General features: G+C 39.7%; 1 protein-coding gene across 2 annotated transcripts; it reads left to right on the top strand.

Moving 5' to 3' along the window:
* The first annotated feature begins 128 nt into the window (after positions 1-128).
* On the top strand, positions 129-13,179 carry si:ch211-207e14.4 (interleukin-17 receptor D). Of its 2 annotated transcripts, none has more exons than XM_031733948.2 (12): positions 129-349; positions 3,347-3,431; positions 5,688-5,846; positions 6,186-6,304; positions 7,423-7,546; positions 7,721-7,759; positions 7,849-7,994; positions 8,114-8,188; positions 11,054-11,120; positions 11,579-11,722; positions 11,870-12,042; positions 12,171-13,179. In XM_031733948.2, the coding sequence occupies exons 1-12, from the start codon at positions 236-238 to the stop codon at positions 12,684-12,686; spliced, it is 1,761 nt and encodes a 586-aa protein (XP_031589808.1). In that variant the 5' UTR covers positions 129-235; the 3' UTR covers positions 12,687-13,179. The 2 variants fall into 2 exon arrangements, with proteins under 2 accessions (XP_031589808.1, XP_031589807.1); XM_031733947.2 differs by having other exon boundaries at positions 11,576-11,722.
* Positions 13,180-22,329: the final 9,150 nt, after the last annotated feature.

Below are 22,329 nucleotides of genomic sequence, written 5' to 3'. Positions count from 1 at the left end.
GCACTCTATTAACTTATTGTGGCAGCAGAGCTGTTCCAACATGTACAGGGAGCTTGCAGGCCACACCTCCCCCGTGTAGCCTGAAGATACCACTCCCCTCCACGTCTTTCCTCCTTCTCCAAGGTTGCTGTCACTTAACTCTCGAGCATAACTTGGAGGTGCTTCAGCTGCCAGAGTGTCGGTGAAAGTTGAGTGAGTGCTCCCCGTAGGATGATGAGGTCCTGGCCCTAGCAGCATGTGGGGGCTTTTGTACCTGTTTTTGATGCTTTGTGAGCCGCTCTGCTGTCAGGCTGAGGCCACAGCTGCTCCTGTCACCCCTCAGAGCTGCAGTCTGGACTGTATCCAGCAGGTAAGCTGGAGGTTTTATCTCCTTCATGGTCAACTGTTAACTCACCTTAATTCATCAACTTTGTATAATATATTTCGTACAATATGCAGCATCATGTTTTATTTTTTGTTTTGTGACAGATGTTCTCTCACCCTTTGTTTGAAAAGTAAGAAAAAAAATGACTAAAAATAATTCACATAACACATTTTTTTAAGAGAATTATTCAGTTGGTCCTGGTTTTAAGAAAAGTTTAGGTCTTCCTTAAGTGGTCGCAGGATAGCAAATAACCTGCAGATGGAATGAGTTCCTGCTGCGTAAGTGATGAGTTACACAGAAAACTATATCCTCAATTCTTCAAATATAAGATCCAAATTTGGTGGGGAAAAAAATTCATTTTAAACAGTCAAACTGCTGCATGGTTTAAAATCCCAGGAGTCACATTTTATTTCCCGCCCTTTCAGTGTGTGTGTTGTTCTCTGTAGTGGAAAGTTTGACATGTGTACAAGATTTCCTATATTTGTTATCATTTAAAAAACAAATCTGAGCTTCCTTTAATGTGTGTGTGTGTGTTTGTGTGTAAGCCTCTAATCTCCTTGAACATAAATCAAGTTAGAAATGTTTTTTTTGCAGGGGAGGGGGGGCTTGAGTGGAATTTCTCGTGCTATCGTCTCACACTACAAGCTCCAACAGTTTCAATCTGTCCGCTCTCTCAGTGGATGCCAGAATGTTTTCACTGCATTAGTTTAATCTGGCTGGAGTTACATATACTGGCAGTAAACCAATTATACCGTGATGACTGTGTGGTGTGTATTCACATAATGAACCTATGATTGTTATTATCAGTGAAGGAAATCTGCAGCAGTTACCTTTAGTTTTAGGTGTCACAAGAAGAAGAGGGGAGGAGGGAGTTGTAATGATTTCCCGACACAAAGACAAATTCATCACCCGCATATGGAGAGATTTTAAATGTGAGAAAGTTTAAAAAGCAAAGGAGGAGAGCATAATTTGGTGACTTTTCACTGGGGCTTGGGCCACAGAGATTTATGATGCAACTCATTAAAATGGATCCAGTCGTGAGCGATTATCCAAAATGTTGATTTTATCTGAGCCAGATGTCTGATTTGCTGTCAGTAATGCAGCGTTTTTACTTGAAAAGATATTACCCCTGGGTTACCATACCACAGTGAGGTGGTTAAACCAAAGGGCCATGCTCACGTATTCCTTTAAATTTTATTTCAATTAAAGAAAAGTGGGGCACTCAGTCATATTGTAGAAAGTAGACTTTGATCTTTTTCCAAAACTCTTAATTTGTGCGGGCTTTTCACATGGATTAAGAGTTTCTCCATGTTTGCTCAGCTGGTTTGCTCCAGAAAACGAGGGTTTAGGCTACGCAGACTTTCTACCTAACCTTCGCACACACGGTTTGTCTTTTCTCATCCTATTAGTCATGATCTCTAAAACCTGTAGAGCAAGTCAGCAGTGTAAGAAAGTGATCAAACAATTTTCTTAATGACAGAAACACCAACAACCAGTGCTATGTCTGTCTAGGGCAGGGGTGGGCACCGAGGGCCGGTGTCCCTGCAGGTTTTACATGTGTCCTTGAACCAACACAGCTGATTTAAATGGCTAAATTAGCTCCTCAACACATCCTGATGTTCTCCAGAGGCCTGGTAACGAACTAATCATGTGATTCAGGTGTGTTGACCCAAGGTGAGATCTAAAACCTGCAGGGACACCGGCCCTCGGGGCCTGGAATTGCCCACCCCTGGTCTAGGGGCACACCAGATTTTCATTTTCACAGAAGGTGGAGGTAAACAGCTGTTTTATTACAGAGGAACTATAACACATTCAGTGACCCAGTCACACTTTCACTGTTCCAACAAGTAAAATATGTCTTTCTATAATTTAGCGTGCTTTGAGTGTGAAGCAGCATTATCTATAATTACACAAATACCCCGTAAAAGCGATGCTTGGGTAAATGCACTGTCCTGCTCTCCATTGATAATGTTCACTCAATAGCAGAGCACAGTGAGTCAACCCGGATCAGTGCCTTCACTACACAGTATGTTTTGATGAGAAACATCCACTGTTTAAACACAAGAACAAGTCACAGCACATACTGTACAGATGGGAATCAGATTTTACATGGAGCACCTTATAAAAACAGAACAATATTGTTTGTATTATATCGACAAGGTTCTCCAAACTCACCATGAAGGGTTGTCAGTGCTGATCCACTGTTTAAACTGTGATAGGTAAGTATGTGCAGATGTTTGGAAATCAAAGCACCTCTGATGATTGTTACTTGAACTGAACTGAACTGAACTGAACTGGTGCACTACTTTTTCTTATGGCAGGCAAACTCACAAGCAAAAGCAAAATCACAACACACTTGCCTCAAGGTGCTTTATATTGTAAGGTAAAGACCCCAAAATAATCAAGAGAAAACACAGAAAACCCCAACAATCAGATGACTCCCTATGAGGAAGCACTTTGGCGACAGTGGGAAGGAAAAACTTCCTTTAAACAGGAAGGGCGGCCATCAGCTGCGACCGGTTGAGGGTGAGGGGAGAAAGACATGATAAAGACACACTTTGGAAGAGTGCACAGGTGAACGTTTTCAGACTGTCTCTCATGAAAGGCTTTCATAGTGTTGGACAGATACACTTCAGATACTTAAGTTACTGAAACCAAAGCTCTATGAAGAGTAAAGCAAAACTGCTGCGTCCAGGGTCTCTTGAGATTCTGGAGCTTTTTGTCAGAGGATATCAGTTCAGCATTGGGAAGCAGGAATTGCAACACAGTGCTGTGACATCCATTTTATTGTTGCTGCTATTAAGTCGCATTTTCCTCTTCCCTACTCCACCTCACTTTTGGCAGCCGAACAGAGATTGTACACAGTCTTGCTTTTCATTATAAAGTTAAAGGGAAGCTCAAATTGAACCTTGTGTGCACACAACTATGAAAGAAATATAGATGAGTGTGTGCAGTTTGATCTCTTTATTTTCTCCTATGCAGGGCAGTCCAGCATGTGAATACTGCAGAATAACCAGGAGTGATGTCAGAAAGGCTCTGGGCTTTAACTCCATTGAAAGGTTTGGAAGTAAGTCAGGTTCAAACATCATATCTGAGCTCTATGTGAGTGTGAGGTTTGAATGAACTTGGTTCACACCTATTTCCACAGTGCTAAGAATGTGGTTCACCTTGTAGTTATTATCTCTGCGCAACATCTGCTTCAACCTGCACTTTGCTGCAAGCCTAAAGAGGAAGCACAGAAAAAAATAAAATGAGGAATTAACATGAATGCTTGCCTTGGTGAAAAACAATACATTTGTTCTATCACTTTTTTTCCCTCTCTTTCCTGGCAAACTTCCGACCCTTCCACCTTCCATGCTCAATCTTTTTCTAATTGTACTGTGATTAATTTCAACATTTAACTGTTGCAGAATTGGCAGAGATGTCCACTCCTTTCAACATTGTATTCAGTGTTTTCCATTTGTGAATAATCTTTCTCTTTGTAGAATGACAGACTTCAAATTTTAGGGTAAATTACCTCATAACCCTTCTCAGATCAATGGTTGTTCCACTAGGATCATCACTGTTTCAGCACCAGTTCCTCCTTGGCACTGCACTAGCACATAGCTGAATGCTTCAGACCAGCAGGTTAGAGGTCAAGCCTTCTGAATGCGATAACTTGAGAATAAGGCAATCCAGTATTTTGAGGTGCATCTACTTGGAGGCTGAGGCGCTACAACTGGACGCTGCCAATATTTTTTTATAACATAATGACTGGCAGCTGTTGGTCCAACTAGCTCCATGTCAACACAAAACTTTGGTTAGCTGTCAGCAACGCTCCATGTAATTTGGTTATTCATGGTCCCCAGAGGATTAATCTGTCTTTTAGCTTTTAAAAGTTCTTTGAGTAATAGTTTCTTTCAGGAGGTTTTTCAAAGTTTTTCTTTTGGCTGCTTTTACACTCCCTCCAGTCCCGAAGAATGCTTTTTTGTTTGCTTAGTCAGTTAACACTGACCTATGAATCATTCTAGCATAAAAAAGACACCTAAATCAATGGATAAGTGACTGTTGTGGCTACATGCAACTGAGAATTTGGCAAAGAAGCAGTGCTAAAATATATCTTTTTTGTTTTTAAACCGGCTTGACACAAAAACAACAATTTGTTCTCTTTTATTTAGCTGAATCCACAAAAAAGGTAAAAAAAATGAAAATAAAGACAACATAGTTGTATCGCACTCATCTCATAAACAGGCATCGTGTAGAATTTGCACATGTACACATGCACACATCAAATAATGTCTAGAAGTATTAAAACTGCAGTACATTTATCAGGATTACTACAGCTAGTGCTTGTCTAATTGATGCTAACACCATGACTAATATTAAATCTGCTTTAGACAGTCATGCTCCCCACGGCCCAGTCGTTCAAAAGATGAAAATTGTCTGGCTTTAGTAATACATTTTTTTTCCTTCCATGGATCATGTAATACAGCTCACTTTTGTTCCAGTAGTTCAAACAAGAATGAATGTAATCAGTCTGATTAAGGTACAGACTTCTGAGGATGATCAAATCAGGCTCATCAAATTACTGGGATTAACTGTGATTCAGGGGGGTTCCAAAATTCGCATGAAATGAAAGACACCTGATTAATTATACTAGCAAAAACCCACCTTTTAGACTGTTTTTGTCAGGGATTTTTCCATTTTCTTCATTCCAAATTTAGTGTCTTGTCGAACGATACTTTGTTGTGGTTACAAATTTTGGTGACCTTTAAGTTATGTAGGAGTGATGTATGTTGAATGTGACATGTAAAACAAATGCAAATGGTGAACTTAACAACATAACACCCAGTCTTATTTAGATTAGTCCCACTGTGAGGGAGAGAGCGTACACGTATGTAGTTAACAAAGCAGGTTTCAAAACATGAATGTTGCTCTTTGTACAGCAGCGACACCCTGATGGCAGAAATCATTAAGAGCATGTCTACAGATTTAAGATTGCAATGATTTAACTGTTATGTACTGTGATCAGCTTTGACATTCTTAATTGATTACTCATTGTAATCAGATTTGGATTGGGTCAGTCCAGCTAGATTACATTTGAAAAACTGAGGATTGGTCAGAGAATTCTGTTATCTGTCTTTTCCTTTCATTACCATTGTCAGCTTTATGACCATTGTTTACAATAACATTCCCATCGGCCCCAAATGTAACTATTTGTGGTGGAAGTATTACCATCCTAGCATTCCGACCATATTAATTTAAATGTGTTAGCATGTTGGGATTAGCAAATGCAGCCTCTCAGAGCCATTATTGAAGTATTTTCCTCATTATTCCTCATCAGGTTGTATTCCATGGCCATGTTTTGAGCTGCTGGGAGATGAAGACCCTAAAATCTGTCAACACTACGTCCAAGCACCAAACGATGTGAAAGTTGAGTTTTTAAATGACTCAAACTCCCAATCTGACACCATCATTGTCTCCTGGAAACCCAGTTACTATGGTAAAATTTGTTTGCTTATTAAGAATATATACTTATCATTTATCATGTCGTATCGTAAGTTTCTAAGTGTAAAGAGTAAATTTTCACTTGGTGGTGGGATATCTACGATATCTGACTTAAATTATGAGACAATGCGAGATGTCTCCAAAATTATTTTTCTTATTGTATTATGTGACTGAAGCACTGACGCATGACAACGTAGGAGCCTGTTTAAAAACAAGAGAAAGAACAAACTCTCACACATACAACTTATACACACCTTTGTACAGTGTACAAGTTTGATGAAGGGTTGTTGCCAATTCTGTGACACAGACTTTGTTTCTTTTGTGTTTGCTGCAGGGATCGCCTTCCTTCGTGGCTTTCAGGTGTCCCTCCAGGCTCTGGGAGGGACTAGCGTTGCCTGTCAGCTCTTTCTCTTCCACCGTAACTTATCCCTCCCAGCTTCACATGCTCAACGGGTAGGAAGGGCCCCACTGGCTTTGGCCTTTGGCTGTGTTCTTTTCTCTTGTATTGTGTTAGACCACACAAAGAAAATGTGAAACTTTTGAGGTTTTAAGTTACAGCTAGTTTTGATTACAAATAAAGAACACAATAACTGGTTTCATGTGGATATATTTCCATTTACAAATGTTTTGAGTTACAAGTGGTTTCTAAATTTTTCTCAGTTACATTCCCTTGAACCAGAGCTTAAACAGCATCTTTCAGTTTTGGGGTGAAAACTGCAAAACACTGAATACAGAATAAAATAAAATAATGTTGTATTCTGGATGAGATTACGATCAAACCTAAAACTGACAACATGTCCTTGGAGGAAACAGCTTGACATTTTATCCTAAAGATCATCCAAATGCTGTAAATATGAGGCAGGATATAGAAGACTATTGACTATTGACTAAGCTGGTCCCCAGTGGACTTCTTTCTGTAGCATTATATATGAAATTATTTACATGTATTCAAACCACATGGACACAACAATGAACAGATCCATTCAAATTTTGTAACTGGTAAGTCTCAAAAAATGAAAAAGCAGCAACACTACTGACAGTAACAACAACATGTAACTAGCTTTGTTATAATCTTGTAATAACTGACTTCTTCTTCTTGACGAAGAATCGCTCTTTCACACTACAAAAGTTCCCCCCTGCAATATTGCCTAAAATGTAAATAAAAACAGAATGCAATGATTTGCAAACTCACAAGAGTTATTCACAAGGAAAAACATAAAAAATCTGAACTGAGTAAACAGCTGGAGGAACATTAGGTTAACTGGCAACAGGTCAGTAATATTATTGGGTATAAAAAGAGGTTCTTAGAGAGGCAGAGTGTCTCAGAAGTAAAGATGAGCAGAAGTTCACTGATCTGGGAAAAAACAGCATCTACAAATTCCTTTTTCAGAATAGTTTCAATTTAAAATTGAGAAGATTAAATATCTCATCTACAGTATTCAACCTCATCTAAAGATTCCGAGAATCTGAAAAAATCTCAGTAAGTACGGGACAAGGCTGAAAATCTGTGATCACAGTTCACTGTCCCAAACCTTAGTTGAAGTGTATAATGTGCCCATGCTATTCTGCAGGTGTACAAGTCAGACCCGTTCCCCGGCCTCTCCCTTGGATCCCAGTATGCTGTTACTGTCATGGCTCTGCCAGTGCCTGAGAAGTGGGAGAGGTTCTACCGCAGTGAGATCTTCTCTACACGATGTAAGATGCTGTTTGGTGACCTTTATTATTTAAATCTGCCTTTTTATTTTTGGTCCAACTTCAGTGAATTGCATTATCATAAATTTACATATTTTGCCACCAAGCAGCTCTGCTATTCTGTAAACACTGCATTAAATCAATATTTAGAGTAACATGTGGTTCATGTTTTTGCAGCATGTGCAGAGAAGAATGGCTTTGAGCAGTGTAAAAATGGTGAGAAAACTTTAGTCCAGTCCAGTCTGTAACAGTATTTCTCCAAAGATCTGCTTTATACGTGACATCATGTTACGATCTGGTTACAGACTGGTACCCTGAACATATTGAGGTTCAGCAGGAAGGCAGTGCCATCACTGTGACCTTTAACTTGGCTCCCCCAAATCTGGGAATAAGAAGTTACTTCTCGCTGTGTTGCGCAAATGGCAGGAAAAAATACATCGACATAATACCTGTAAGTAGTTTCCTGTGCTGCACCTTTGTTTCATCCAGTGCCTTTTATTTATTTTTAGATATTTCTGATCATTTAGGTTCTCTTTATAAATATAACAAGCATCAATTTCATCATTTTAGGATCTGACTACAAATAAAACTCACCATAGCTATCAGCTGAGCGACCTTCAAGAAGGAACCAATTACACCTGTGAGGTAAAAGAATTATAACTAACACTGTTGATAGTATATGTGGACATAAGTATAACTGTTTTCCAGGAAAAGGCGTGGTTGATGAATGAACTTGAATACTTGAATGGACTTTGTGTTTAATGACTAGCTTTTTTCCCAAATCTTTTTACCACATATGTGAATTTCATCATAAAATAGTTTGCTCATCAGTTATATTGCTCGAGGTGATGACATTGTAGGTCTTTTCACATTCTTTTACTGTGTTTTAACTAACTGTTTTAATTTTTTGGACTGCAGCTTTCCTGTTTTTGTGCACTTTCATTGCTCTCTTTCCCAGAAACAGCTAACTTTGTCTGATACAACAGCACAAACACATAATCAAAGTTAGCAAATAGGTGGTAGTGAAATGCATATACAAAGATCACACATATCATTGTGACCACCTGCCTAATATTGTGTTCGTCTCCTTTTGCTGCCAAAACAGCCCTGACCCATCGAAGCATGGACTTTATTACACCCCTGAATGTGTGCTTTGGTATCTGGCTTGTTTAACCAGCACATGCATGGCTTGATTGGATTAGAGTATTTAGAGGCCAGTTCAACACCTCAAACTTGTTGTTGTGCTCCTAAAACCATTCCTGAAGCATTTTTGCTTTGTGGCAGGGTGCATTATCCTGCTGAAAGAGCCCTACAGCTATTAGGGAACACCGTTTCTATGAAGGCATATACATGTTCTGCAATAATTCTTAGGTACACTACCAGTCAAAAGTTTGGACACACCTTCTCATTTAATGGTTTTTCTTTATTTTCATGACTATTTACATTGTAGATTCTCACTGAAGGCATCAAAACTATCAATGAACACATATGGAATCAGTTAGTAAACAAAAAAGTGTGAAGTAACTCAAAACATGTTTTAGATTAAAAAAATAGCCACCCTTTATTACTTTGCACACTCTTGGCACTCTCTTGATTAGCTTCATGAGGTCGTCACCTGAAATGGTTTTCCAACAGTCTTGAAGGAGTTCCCGGAGATGCACTTGTTGGCACTTTTGCCTTCACTCTGCGGTCCATCTCACCCCAAACCATCTCACTTGGGTTTAGGTCAGGTGACTGTGGAGGCCAGGCCATCTGGTGCAGCACTCCATCACTCTCCTTCTTGGTCCAATAGCCCTTACACATCCTGGAGCACAAATTTCCACTGATCTAATGTCCAGTCCTTGTGTTTCTTGGCCCAAACAAATCTCTTCTGCTTGTTGCTTTTCTTTAGTAGTGGTTTCTTAGCAGCTATTTGACCATAAAGGCCTGATTCGCACAGTTTCCTCTGAACAGCTGATGTAGAGATGTGTCTGCTACTGAAACTCTGTGTAGCATTTATCTGGGCTCTAATCTGAGGTGCTGCTAACTCTGAGGCTGGTGACTCGGATGAATTTATCCTCAGCAGCAGAGATGACTCTTGGTCTTCCTTTCCTGGGGCGGCCCTCATGTGAGCCAGTTTCATTGTAACCAGTGTTGGGCAAGTTACTTTGAAAAAGTAATTAATTATAGTTACTAGTTACCTCTTCAAAAAAGTAACTGAGTTAGTAACTGAGTTACAAGATTCTAAAAGTAATTTATTACTTGAAAAGTAACTATTGCATTACTTAAAAAAAAAGTTTAACCCTCTGGGCTCCAGGGTATAATTGGCCATTTTTAACTACTTTTGATTTGACGTCTACATTTCACCTTTAAAAACTATTTACTTTGCCTTGTTTGGTCTCATTCTTTTCAGCACAACCTCACGTATCTGAATTTACAGTTATGTTTTCATTTTGACATACTTTAATAACACAATTGATCTACAGGGTGGGCCATTTATATGGATACACCGTAATAAAATGGGAATGGTTGGTGATATTAAAGTCCTGTTTGTGGCACATTAGTATATGTGAGGGGGCAAACTCCTCAAGATGGGTGGTGACCATGGTGGCCATTTAGAAGTCGGCCATCTTGGATACAACTTAAATAAAGTTAAATAAAGTTAAAATAAAGTTAGGTTGAAACCAAGCACACCATTGTTTTTCTTGTGACATTACCAATAAGTTTGATGTGTCACATGGCCCTCTTCCTATTGAAAAAACAAAAGTTGTATCCAAGATGGCCGACTTCTAAATGGCCACCATGGTCACCACCCATCTTGAGGAGTTTGCCCCCTCACATATACTAATGTGCCACAAACAGGACTTTAATATCACCAACCATTCCCATTTTATTACGGTGTATCCATATAAATGGCCCACCCTGTAGAATCTTTAAATGCAAATATAAATTGTCAATTTTAAAATCATATGCACAAGTTGTACAAACAGCAAAGTTATTTGCAGCCATTTACCTTTTACCCCTTTTTTTATAACCATTTCAAGCTATTTACATAACAATCAGCTGAACACAGCTTTGACCGTCTGTTTGTTGAAAAATAGTAACGTGACCGCACCGCTACAGTTTTGGAGATGCTCTGACCCAGTCATCTAGCCATCACAATTTAGCCCTTGTCAAACTCACTCAGATCCTTGGGCTTGCCTAATCTTCCTGCTCATAACACTGTAAGTTAGAGGACAAAATGTTCACTTGCTCTTCACTTGCTCAGTCAGATATGTATCATCATCATCGTTTATTTGTATAGCACTTTAAGAACACACCAGACAGACCAAAGTGCTGAACAACACAGATCAAAACAACTACCAAATTAAAAATAGCATAAAATCATTACATACAATAAAATAAATAAGAAGGTGTCAGTTTCCTACAGAGTTAAAAGCCAGGGAATAAAAATAGATTTTCAATCTGGACTTAAAGACCTGCACTAATGATATGTACTTTCATGCTTCACCTTTTTAACTTTTTCCACAGATTGCAGCTAATGAAGTGGATGCAGTTAGGAAAATGTTCAATGTTCATGTCATGCACACTCAGAAAGGTAAGGATGGCTGTTTTGTTGCTGCATATTCACACAATTACTATATCACAGTTTGTACAAAGCTTTCTGTACTTTTAGTTGTAAAGTTATATCTCCTGAACCATATACAGGTTTCTTGCATGCATGCAGAAATTTGTCAAGAACTATCACTGGACATGTAAAATGTGTATTCCCCAATGGCAAGCAGTTACCAGCTTTCACTAGGTAACTGTGAAAGTAATTGCTTTCGTCGCAAGATTTCCACCCTCGTACAGATGACGCCGACTTCTGTGCAAAATAGGAAACACATTAATGCCACTTTGTTAGTTATACTTGTTATACATATTTTACTGTCTATTTGTTACTAATACACACTTGTGGCCAATTCCATCAGTCTTTTTATTTTAACTATTCTAATACTTTGAAAAGCAGTGAGATAATATCTCAAGAAATAATTCAAACTTTGCTGTTATCAGAAGATCCCTCTCCACGCTCCGTCACTCCCTCCTTGGCTTTTATTCTTCCTCTGAGTCTGGTCGCGGTAGCCGTACTTGGAGGCTGTCTGGCTATTGTCATTAGGAGGAGGACCAAGCTGCAGATGAAGAAATTTGACATACAACCAGGTGCAAAAACAACCCAGACATGTCATGTAAAATCAGTATTTGAATCACTGCCAGTTATTACGTTTATACATTTTCATTAAGTACTTCTAATCCATCTGCTCCTTTCCCCAGCAGCGCATGAAAATGTTTTGTTTTTTTAATCATCAGATATCATTGACAAACACGAGGAAGCTGGGAATCAGGAAGAATTGGTATCACTGCGCAAAAACAGGCTGACCCCTCCTCGTCTTCTGATTTGCTACAGCAGCTATGACGGCCCCGCTCATGTCAAAGCTGTCATGCAGTTAGGTGTCTTCATACAGCAGCACATGGCCACTCAGGTACAGTTTTAAGGGCAGTTTTGGCAAGATTTTGCCTAAGTGTTTGTTAGTATGAGATGCATTTAATAAGAGAAAGAGATGGGATTTGGTTTATATAAAAGAGTCTTCCCACTTTTTTTTCTTCAAAGGTGTGTCTGGATCTTTGGGACTCTCTGAGCGTGGCTGAGGAAGGCAGCATGGCCTGGCACTGCCGGCAGATCCGGGAAAGTGACTTTGTCTTGGTGATGTGCTCTAGGGGCTTTAACCAAAGACCCAAGCCAGAAGATGATGATGGTGATGAAGATCAGGCCTACAGCTCTGATGCAATCATCCAGCTTATTGGTGCGGAGGTGGGCCGAGCCAAAGCCCGGGGCCAGGACCTGTCCAAATACATGGCAGCCATTTTCGAGTACTCAGAGGAGACGGTCATTCCCACTGAACTGAGGCTCATTTCTCACTACGTGCTGACAGGTGACTTACCACTGCTCTTCTCCCACCTCCATGGAGTGGCCCTGCACAGGCCTGGGGCTTACCTGAAGATAGACCACATCTCAGAGAAAGGCTTTGCCAAGGTGCCGGCTGGAGCTGCTCTGCAGTGGGCTATCTATGAGGCTGGAATGGCATTGGAGGGAAAAGGACAGCACTCTCTGGAGGAAGGGGACTAGATAGTGAAGAAGGGACTTACACACCCTCAGTTAATGATAGTTCTCAATGTGAGGAGTGGATCTACACCTGTGCCTCAGCACACACTATGACCTCTGCAATGCCTTAATATTCAACATTATCTTTGTATAACATACTGTATGCACCCAGTATTATGTGTCCTGGCTGAAAAGACATTTTCTCAAATAAATATTTTCAATCAATTTTCTTGCAGTATTGTGTAAGAAGCTTCCATGAGTACATCAGCTATTAATCTTATTATCAAGCTTACTCTGTAAGACTGTTTATTTTGAAGTTGCATATTAAATATTGTAAACAAGCAACTTTACAGCCATGCTTCATGTGTTTGTGTACATCTGTACGTAAAAATGGAAATCAAAACTTCAAGTCATTTAAACATATGAATAAATGTATTGTCTTGTATATTACATTATATTTGTGTAAAATAATAAAATCTATTTACATCTAATCTTCTAATAAAATTTTAAAAAAAGTTTCAAATAATGCCATTTTATTGAGACTTGTTTTTTTTAAATTAACATTTTGCTGGTGCTGTAAGTCCTCAGCTTGTCTTTGATCAAAAACAGTCTTGGTTAAATATTGGCCTCATACACACACTGTATTTAAAAAAGGGGGAAATTTTATATCGTCGATCACTGTTCCATGTTTCTGAATATAACAATTACAAGACAGACCATAATTGAAGATTATCTGTTTATTACCAAATGTCTTCACAGCAGCGTAATTAACAGCTCCCTTGTTGGAATGGGCCAACAAAAGGCTGGAAAAGTCAGTGACACTAAAATGAAACAGCTGGAGGAACAATTTGCAACTAATGTGGTTAAATGGCAACAGTTTACGATATGAATTCACAGAAGAAGCCAGATGTGAATATAATCCAGATCACTGTTGTCTCATTTTGGCCAGAGTCCATTTGAAATAGACTGAGACGAGGTGGAAAACTGTTCTGTGGTCAGACAAATTTAAATTTGTAATTCTTTTTGAAAACACGGACGCTGCTTTGTCTGGATTAAAGAGGAGACCGAACATCCAGCTTGTTCAAAAGTCTGCATCTCTGACGGTATTGGGGTGCATTGGTGACGATGGAATTGGCACTTTACACATCTGGAAAGGCACCATTAGTGTTAAAAGGTATACACAGGTTTAACAGCAACATATTCTCAGATCTATTAAACAGCATGGCTTTGTAGTACAGGAGCCTGGGGGCTGAACTGGCCTGCCTGCAGTCCAGACCTTTAACAAACTGAAAATATGTGGTGCATTATGAGATGAAGAACATGACAATGAAGACCCAAGGTTGTTGAGCAGTTAGAATCAGACGGAACAACATTCCTCTTCCAGAGGTTGAGCAGAGTAGTAAACATGGCCCTGTCCCCCCTTTATGAGACGTGTTGGTGCTATTAGACTCAGAATGAGCTCATAGTTTCTTAAACTTATCAGCACTCTGCACTTTCCTGCATTTAATCTCACCTTCACACCCTCCTTACTCTATCAATTGAATCAAACCATTATACCATTATAATAATCATCCACCCATGGATGAGTCAAGCCAAGTCAAGTCGAGTCGCTTTATTGTCATTCCAACCATGTGCAGTGGTACGGTACACAGTGAAACGAGACAAGGTTCCTCCAAGACCATGGTGCTACATATAATAGACAACCAACACAAGACTACATGTAGTGCAAATGTGCAAAGATTGCAAACAAAACAAAGACAGTGCAGACACAACAATGCAAGAGAAATGTGCAAAAGACTGAGTATTGTGCAAAAAGTCACTTGGTGTATGAAGGTGTGTGTGTGTGAGAGAGAGAGAGAGAGATTCTGCAGATAAGTGTTTGGTAGTGACGTGTATGAACAGGATGGATGAACATACCCAGGTCCCAGTTGACCCAACACGTTGGTCTGTTATAGCCTGCGCTTTATAAATGTCTGTCTGTCAGCGCTGATTATTCAAACAGTGTTTAAAACGTGACTCATTCATTGTCCAAAAACATTTCCTCTACATTTGCAAAGTTACTGATTTAAAAATATATATTTTCGAATTTTTAGCTGGATGTCAAACTTATGATAGACTCTTGATCATATTTATATAGCAGAATTCACAATAGTATAACCATGCTAAATAAGATGCCCAAGTGTGCACCAATGCACTCTAATGCAAGCATTTGAACTATGTGTTGATAAGTGCATGAAGTTTAGCTCTACCTCTATAGCTGAAACAAGTCTGTATCCATACTTTGTGGATCTACTGATTTGTTTTAATGTGGCACATATTTTTTTCACAAACTGGAGTTGATGAAATCCTCTTTATTTGAGAAAGTGTCCTTAAGCTATTGTTGCTCATACTTACTGAGTTCCCTAGCTACTTCTTTACTATGTCAGTAAACATTTTGAACAGGAAAGGTATGGTAGATTTAAAGACACATCTTAATGGCAAAAAAATGGCAAAAAAAATGGAATGAATTTTATATGACTGTTCATATTAAATCCAACAAAGAGTGAAAATCCAAAACCTGCTGCAATCATTTGTATTGATGTCTCTCTCTCTCTCGCGCGCGCGCGCGCTCTCTCTCTCTGTGTGTGTGTGTGTGTGTGTGTGTGTGTGTGTGTGTGTGTGTGTGCTCACAGAAGGAAGGTCATGGCAGGAGCTTTTTTTTTAATGCATTTCCAATCAGCTTTTTTACAAGAAGTGTAGCTCATACATTGGAATAAATGTATTCTTTTCGATATCTTTATAAAGATATCTCTGAAGATTTTGAGTTCATGCACATTGTGAAATAAGAATCTAAATATTTGTGTCACAATGATTTCTATAAAAACATGTTGTTTATGGGGATAATGTGACAAATATTTGGTCCCTGTTAATGGTTATTGAAGAGGAAGCTTGAACCATGGGACTCTCCACCATCTGACCCTAGAACTGAAGAAGCTTCTCGGATGAGAGGCGCAACATCTTCTAGCAAAGAAGTCCAGACGCTTTTCTTTCCAAGCTCCTTAGACTACGGTGAACTGGATGACTGAGAATCTTCACAGACATTTAAATCAAGTGAGCAAACTGATCAAACTAATGTTTGCTACACAGTTTACTTCCAACTGTGCTGATTTTTAACGAAAAAAAAAAAAATTATGTCTTCGTTTTTTTGTAGTTTAAATGTCACAATTGAAATGAGCGGACTTCTCCTGTGTTTAGAAAAAAATACAATTTCTGTAAATCAGCCTTAAAACTATTGTACTCTGCGCTCTCATTTGACTAAACGACATTTTTTATTTTTTGTTTGAGTGGTACTAACGTGTAGTAGAAAGTTTTATTCTGGCTCCCTCTCTTTTTTTTTCTTCCAATTTTACGTGACAGAGGGAGCCGGGGATATATCGACCGAGGTTACCGCCATCAACTGCCTAACTGATAGCAAACTGTGGTATGGAGACAACTGTTTATAATATTTCTAGTGATACTCACAAGGTCTATCTTATAAAGTCCTTTTTTTTTTTAGACCTGGTTTAATTCTGTTATAGAACCAGTTGAATATTTTTATATAATCCCTGCAGCTGTCAGACTCTATAGCAGGGGTCACCAGCCTTTTTTAAAACGCAGAGCTAGATAAAAATGTGAACAGTTCATCTTTAGTTATATGATAATAACAATTCTATCTTGATATGCTATGTCTTATCACAGGTTAATTTTTCAAAAAAGGCCTGGGTCGTGCAGCAGCCAACAACTCCTCCAGAGAGGCTGTCCTGGTGAAGGAGAAGTTCATGGCCCACTTCTCGGAGGGAGCAGTGTCTTGGCAGCCAAAAGAAAAGCCCATTTGAAGTCCCAGTGACTTCCCCACAACGGCTCTGAGCCACCCACAAACCTGCCTTTTTTTAAATTTTCTTAATAAATGGAGCTCTACTCCAAAATAAACTAACTTCTCCTTATTCTCTTAAATAATTGGTCTTCACTATGTTCCTATATAGTAGTATATTTTTCCATTACTATAATATGAAATAAATTCTACATGTGTCAAGTTGTGTGCCAATATTTGCTGTGTAATAGAACTGAGACATTAGTCATTATAAAAATTTATTTGAAATAATATTAAAATTCTCAAACAGAAAAACATTAAACATAAATATATAAAATATAAGTATTTACAGAGAGACAGGAATAAAAAGGACCCAGCTTAAAGTGGAAGAGCCTCAGGGAGAAGGAGGAGAAAAATAAGAACATTATTTCTGCCCTGGAGAGCTGCTGCCTCATCAGAAAACTACTGATTGCTGTGGTCTAATGTTTCCAAATGTAACACAGCTGTGCTGTTTTCAAAAACTAATTTATAAATTTGAAATTTTACAAATTCTCTCATCTGAGGCGGCATGTTCTCCAGAGCAGGAACAAGGCTGAGGAGGGAATGCTCCGTTGGAGACTGGCGTGGCCTCTTCAGGGACTCCAGAATGGCCAGCTCCACCGATGGACCGTCCTGGGACCTGTCCCTCGTCCGCCACGGAGCTGTCCTCCTCTGTGGGCCTGTAAAACACAGCACAAAACACCACAAAGTAATGAGAAGGCTGCTACTAGATTTTCATTTTCAACATTGGAAAAAAAACCCAGGATGTAATTAGATTGGTTGTAGATATTTAGTAAAGGTAATCACAAGGGAATCCAAGCGAGTAAAAAGCTATCAGTGCTTGCTGTACACCTGTTGCTACAATTACATGCCTGTGGGTGCAGCAGCAGGAGCGGAGGGACCAGGGAGCCAAAAGAAACAACAGGGGATGCTCTGCTGCAGAATCAGTTGGTTCTATCAAGACAATATTAAATGTTAACAGGTTGAAAACAATAGTCATAGAGAAAGTATTTACAGTGGTCTCTCATTTATTGCAGCAGGGGTTCTCAGAATAACTAGCCCCTGGCCACGCACTTTATACACTTTTTTCACACATACATGAGCATTACTCACAGTTCTCACAAGTTGATTCTCAAAGTGCAAACCTGGAAACTTGGAAGCTACTCATCAAGCACTTTCTTTTTAAAATTGCTCCACAGCGGCAATCTTTGGTACCCTTCACACGAGAGTACTGCGACTGTCGTGTGCTTTACACCTTGTTAATTAAGATGATGGAATTTTGTGACATGTTACTGAGAGCATGTAGCGAAACTACGGAAAATGGAGATCCGGCCTCCACACAGACTGAGGTCTGTCCTCGTCTCGTGGGCGCAGACCCCCCTGAGAAAACAGAGGATACAGGAGCAAAGGAAAGCATCCTGAATGAAAGCTCTGTAGGCCATCACAGTGAAAATGAAAAAATAGAAACTCCAGGACTAGCTCAACCAACCCTGGACTGCATATCTGTAGATCAGAGAGCAGAGAAGAGCAGTCTCAAAAAACCACAAACAGATGACAGTGAAAACAGAAATTCTTACACTGGATCATCTGGAAGCATCAGGCACAGCACAAACTGAAACCACAGCCACAGTAAAACCAAAGAAAAAGAAAAGACTCAGACAACATGAAACCGTGTCCACCGGAAAAGCCTGTAAAGCCAGCAGTGCCTGAGTCGGACACCCATACTGTGTCTTTAACTTTTTCTGAGATCAGTCAGCAATCCGATTCTCTGAGTGGGGAAAAGTTGTGTGTCAACAACCTCATTCAGTTGGTGGTTTCAAAGGCCATAGACAAAGTGTCCTCTAAAAAAAAGATTTTCACAGAGCGCCTCACTCCTGACTGCATCGGTCATCGCCTGCTTGACAAAATCTGGCCTGAAATTGAGAACAAACAATTGGATCTTTCTCCAAAAAGCCTGAAAAATGCTGACCAGGCCATTTTAAAGGATCTTCGCAAAATACATAACTGCAAGGAAAAATATTTGATTTTTAGTCTTGTCAGGGCTCTGTGTGCGGCAGGTGGAGGTGAGGATCCAAACGCAGGACTCGTGAAGCCAAATGTCAACAGAAAACCACAGCTTTATTCGCTGGCAGAAAACAAAACATTAACTGAGCAATGGTACTGACATGAAACTACTGAAACACTGACACGGAAACACACAGGCATAATCTGATGGTGATGACGCGACACCGGGTACGGGAAAACACAGGGCTTAAATACACGGGGTAGTAATGAGGGAATGGGCAACAGAAGGCAGACACAGCTGGGAGAGATCAGGGCTGACGAGACAGGGGGAACAAAGCTGCACACACTAACATGAGGCACACTCCTTCAAAACAAAACAGGAAACCATAACCACTAAACAAGGACGCAGACTGAGAGGCAGAATATAACACATGGAACTCAAACAATACATGACCACAATTCCTAAAACACGAATAAACAGAAACATGAAACTCTAAATAATCATCATCATCAGCAGCAGCAGCAGCAGCAGCACTACAAGAGAATAAGAAAACAATCCATAATACAAAATTAAACCAAAATATAAGAAACTCAAAAAGCTGGGTCAACACTGACCCAGAACCGTGACAAGTCTTAAAGAAGAGCTTGATAGTATTACTGTCCCAGCCTTCACCACACACCTGTTGGCTTTACCAAAAAGAGTACTCAGTGTCTCTAAAAACAGGGAGGAGTACAGGGAAGTTGTGAGAAATTTCACAAAAAATCTGGTAATGTACGCTATGGGTGAAGTAAATGAGACGACAACATGGCATCCAGGAACACCTGAGTTAATTACACAGAGGCTTTACCATAAGATCTGGGACAAAATTGTGTACAAAAACTACAAAATGTCTTTAGAGAACATTGAACAGCCCAGCTTGACAGTATACAAGGAACTCCAGCATATGTGTCCTACTTCAGTACTACTGTCAATGAAGTCAGGCAACACATTGTCTGACGACTTAATCATCAAAGCTTTCAAAAACAATGCAAAATTGAAGAGACAAAATGTCATCTCTAGGTTTTTTTCACGTGCACGCTACAATTTAACTGACACGTGCATGCAATTTTGTGGCAAAACTCTTTAACTGGCTTAAAATATTCAATTAAAATGGGCATTTTTGGGGGGAAATGTAAATTTTAAAACCTGTGCGGTTAAAAGTAAACTCTCCCATCTTGCTTCCCTCATGACCAACTGGCCGAGGCAGACGGCCACCCCACCACATCCCTGAGCCTGGTTCTGCCGGAGGTTTCTTTCTTTTATAAGAGAGTTTTTCCTCCCCACTGTCGCCAAAGTGCTTGCTCATGGGGGGTTGGAGTTTTTGTGTATTATTGTAGGGTCTTACAATATATACAGCACTTTGAGGGAAGTGTTGTTGCTGTAACTTAAAATGTCCAATTACAACGGGACATTTTAAGTTAAGAAACAGCGCCAAACCAAAAAATAAAAAAAAATAAAAATTGAATTTGTGTTTTGTTTCATTTGCTGTGAATTTGCTGAGAATGGAATATCAGATTAGAATAGTGGGTCTCAATATAATGTATCATAGCATCATCCTGTAGATGAATCTGAAGTGGATGTCATAGTAATGTCATTGTGTATGTGTGTACAAACCATTGCCTACTGGTGGTGGTCAGAGGGCCCGGTGGCGCCAGTGTCCGCCAGCCTCGCCTCTGTCAGTGCGCCCCAGGGCAGCTGTGGCTACAATAGCTTGCCATCACCAGTGTGTGAATGTGTGTGTGAATGGGTGGATGACTGAATGTAGTGTAAAGCACTTTGGGGTCCTTAGGGACTAAGCGCTATACAAATACAGGCCATTTACAGGCCATATAATTTATTGTGTTCAGTATACGTCACAACAATGTGATTTTGGAAATATATAAATATACGGACAACAGGCTCTTCCGCGGCAATCTCTTGTCCTCAATAAACAACGTTTAGGGAGCTCAGTAAGAGTACCCTGCACGTCAATTCTCGACACGCCAGGTACCCCCCGCGCGTCGAGAAGTGAAGCAGAGGGAGCCTGACCATGCGTCGCACATTTGACAAGTTAGGAGTGAGAATGTGGTTGACCAGTAGATTTAAACCCAGGACCTTATTGCTGTGAGGCTAACCACTGCAACACTATGCCACTGTCAGTGTATAAAAACCATCATCATTATAAATCATTAAAGAAAATTAAATAAACAGTCAGTGTTTCTGTATGTATCTGCATCTATGATTAAACTTGATTAAAGTATGATTATGATTGGACTATGATTAAAGTTTTTCCTCCACGTGGTTAAGAAGAGTATTCTAGGATTCTCAAAATGCCTCCATAACACCAGTAGGTGTTGTTAAAAGGACAAATTATTTTATGGGAAGTTGAACTTCTTTTTACTGTTAATATATCAACAAATAACTAACAAAGAAAACTTGAAAAAGGGTCTATTGTAAATATTCACATTACTCCCTCTGCTACACTGGAAATAATTTTCTTTGTTGGGGTTTATGAAAGAAGTCTGTCCATGTTTGAGTGTATTCTTTTTGGCAGAAGAACAAGAATAAAAGAATCATCTGTATTTAGCATTTCAATCTCCTTCAGGACTTTCTAGTAAAGAGCCAGAGCCATCAATTACGGCCAGGGGTCCAGGTCCTGACCTTAGCCGTCTAAGGTGGTACGGACACGTATTACACTCAGACGACAGCTCAGTGGCAAAAACGGCAATGAGGCTTGAGCCCGGCGGGCAGCAACCCCGTGGCAGGCCGAAGAAACAGTGGCTGGATAGAATAAAGGAAGACATGAAGATCGTACATCTGCAGTCATCTAGTAATTCTACCCTATCTCACCTCCGCTCTGAACTCTCTGCAATGTTCACCATTTAATCTTTGACTCTGCCTTAACTTGTTTTCTATTCTTAATGACTAAATTCATCCTACAGACTACTACCTGATGCTGCCTCGTCACATTCTCCCCAGAGGAAAAATGTGACTAGGCATTTTTGCCTAGCTACCTTCTCAGGGGAGAAGGAAGCCAGGCAGCACATTCTCAGCTCACCTTCACCCAGAATAGTCCACCTGTGTGCACCTTCCTCCACTCTTATATGTATTTTTGTCCTTCTACACTTTACCTACTCAACACCTTCTCATCACCTCTGTTCCCTTCAGGTACATGTCCTCTGAAGTCTTCTCCAATCACCAGTCTCTCACCCCCGAGAATCCAATTCCAATTGTAGGATATATAAATGGTCAGTTATGACTATAATTCAACTAATATAATTGCAATATACGGTATTTCCTATTTTTACTGGAACATGTTTCAAAGAAGGGGTCGCTCAAGTGCTGCAAATTTTGAGAGCCATATTATCTGAGCTAAAGGAGTCCATCCCCAGGTTGTATATTACTCACATTTTAGGCTTTTGCTTTGGGGATCAAGTGAGAGTCACTGAGCTTAGGTTTCCAGATACTTCTCCAATTCTTCTGGACACACAGTAGGTGCTTACCACTTGTGACAGTCCCTGTTCCCATGTTTTACACATACTGTTTTTATGGTGTCCCAACTGAGATGTTTATTCCCCATGAGGAAGCAGAAGCTGATATTTTCTTATTTATGTTATTTTTCTGTGTGGCAAATCTCAATTGGCTAATTAGTTAGTTAGTTTGTTTTTTTTGGTCACTCACTTCTTCTTCTGCATTTGCAAATGCAGGAGTGACTCTTATGTAGAGCTGCACCACAGCAGTTTTACAAAGCTTTTTTCGAATGGTTCTACCAGAAA

This window comes from Oreochromis aureus, linkage group 20 (assembly GCF_013358895.1).
Source record: "Oreochromis aureus strain Israel breed Guangdong linkage group 20, ZZ_aureus, whole genome shotgun sequence".
Classification (NCBI taxonomy): Eukaryota; Metazoa; Chordata; class Actinopteri; order Cichliformes; family Cichlidae; genus Oreochromis; species Oreochromis aureus.
This window is presented reverse-complemented; position numbering and strand designations above follow the sequence as displayed.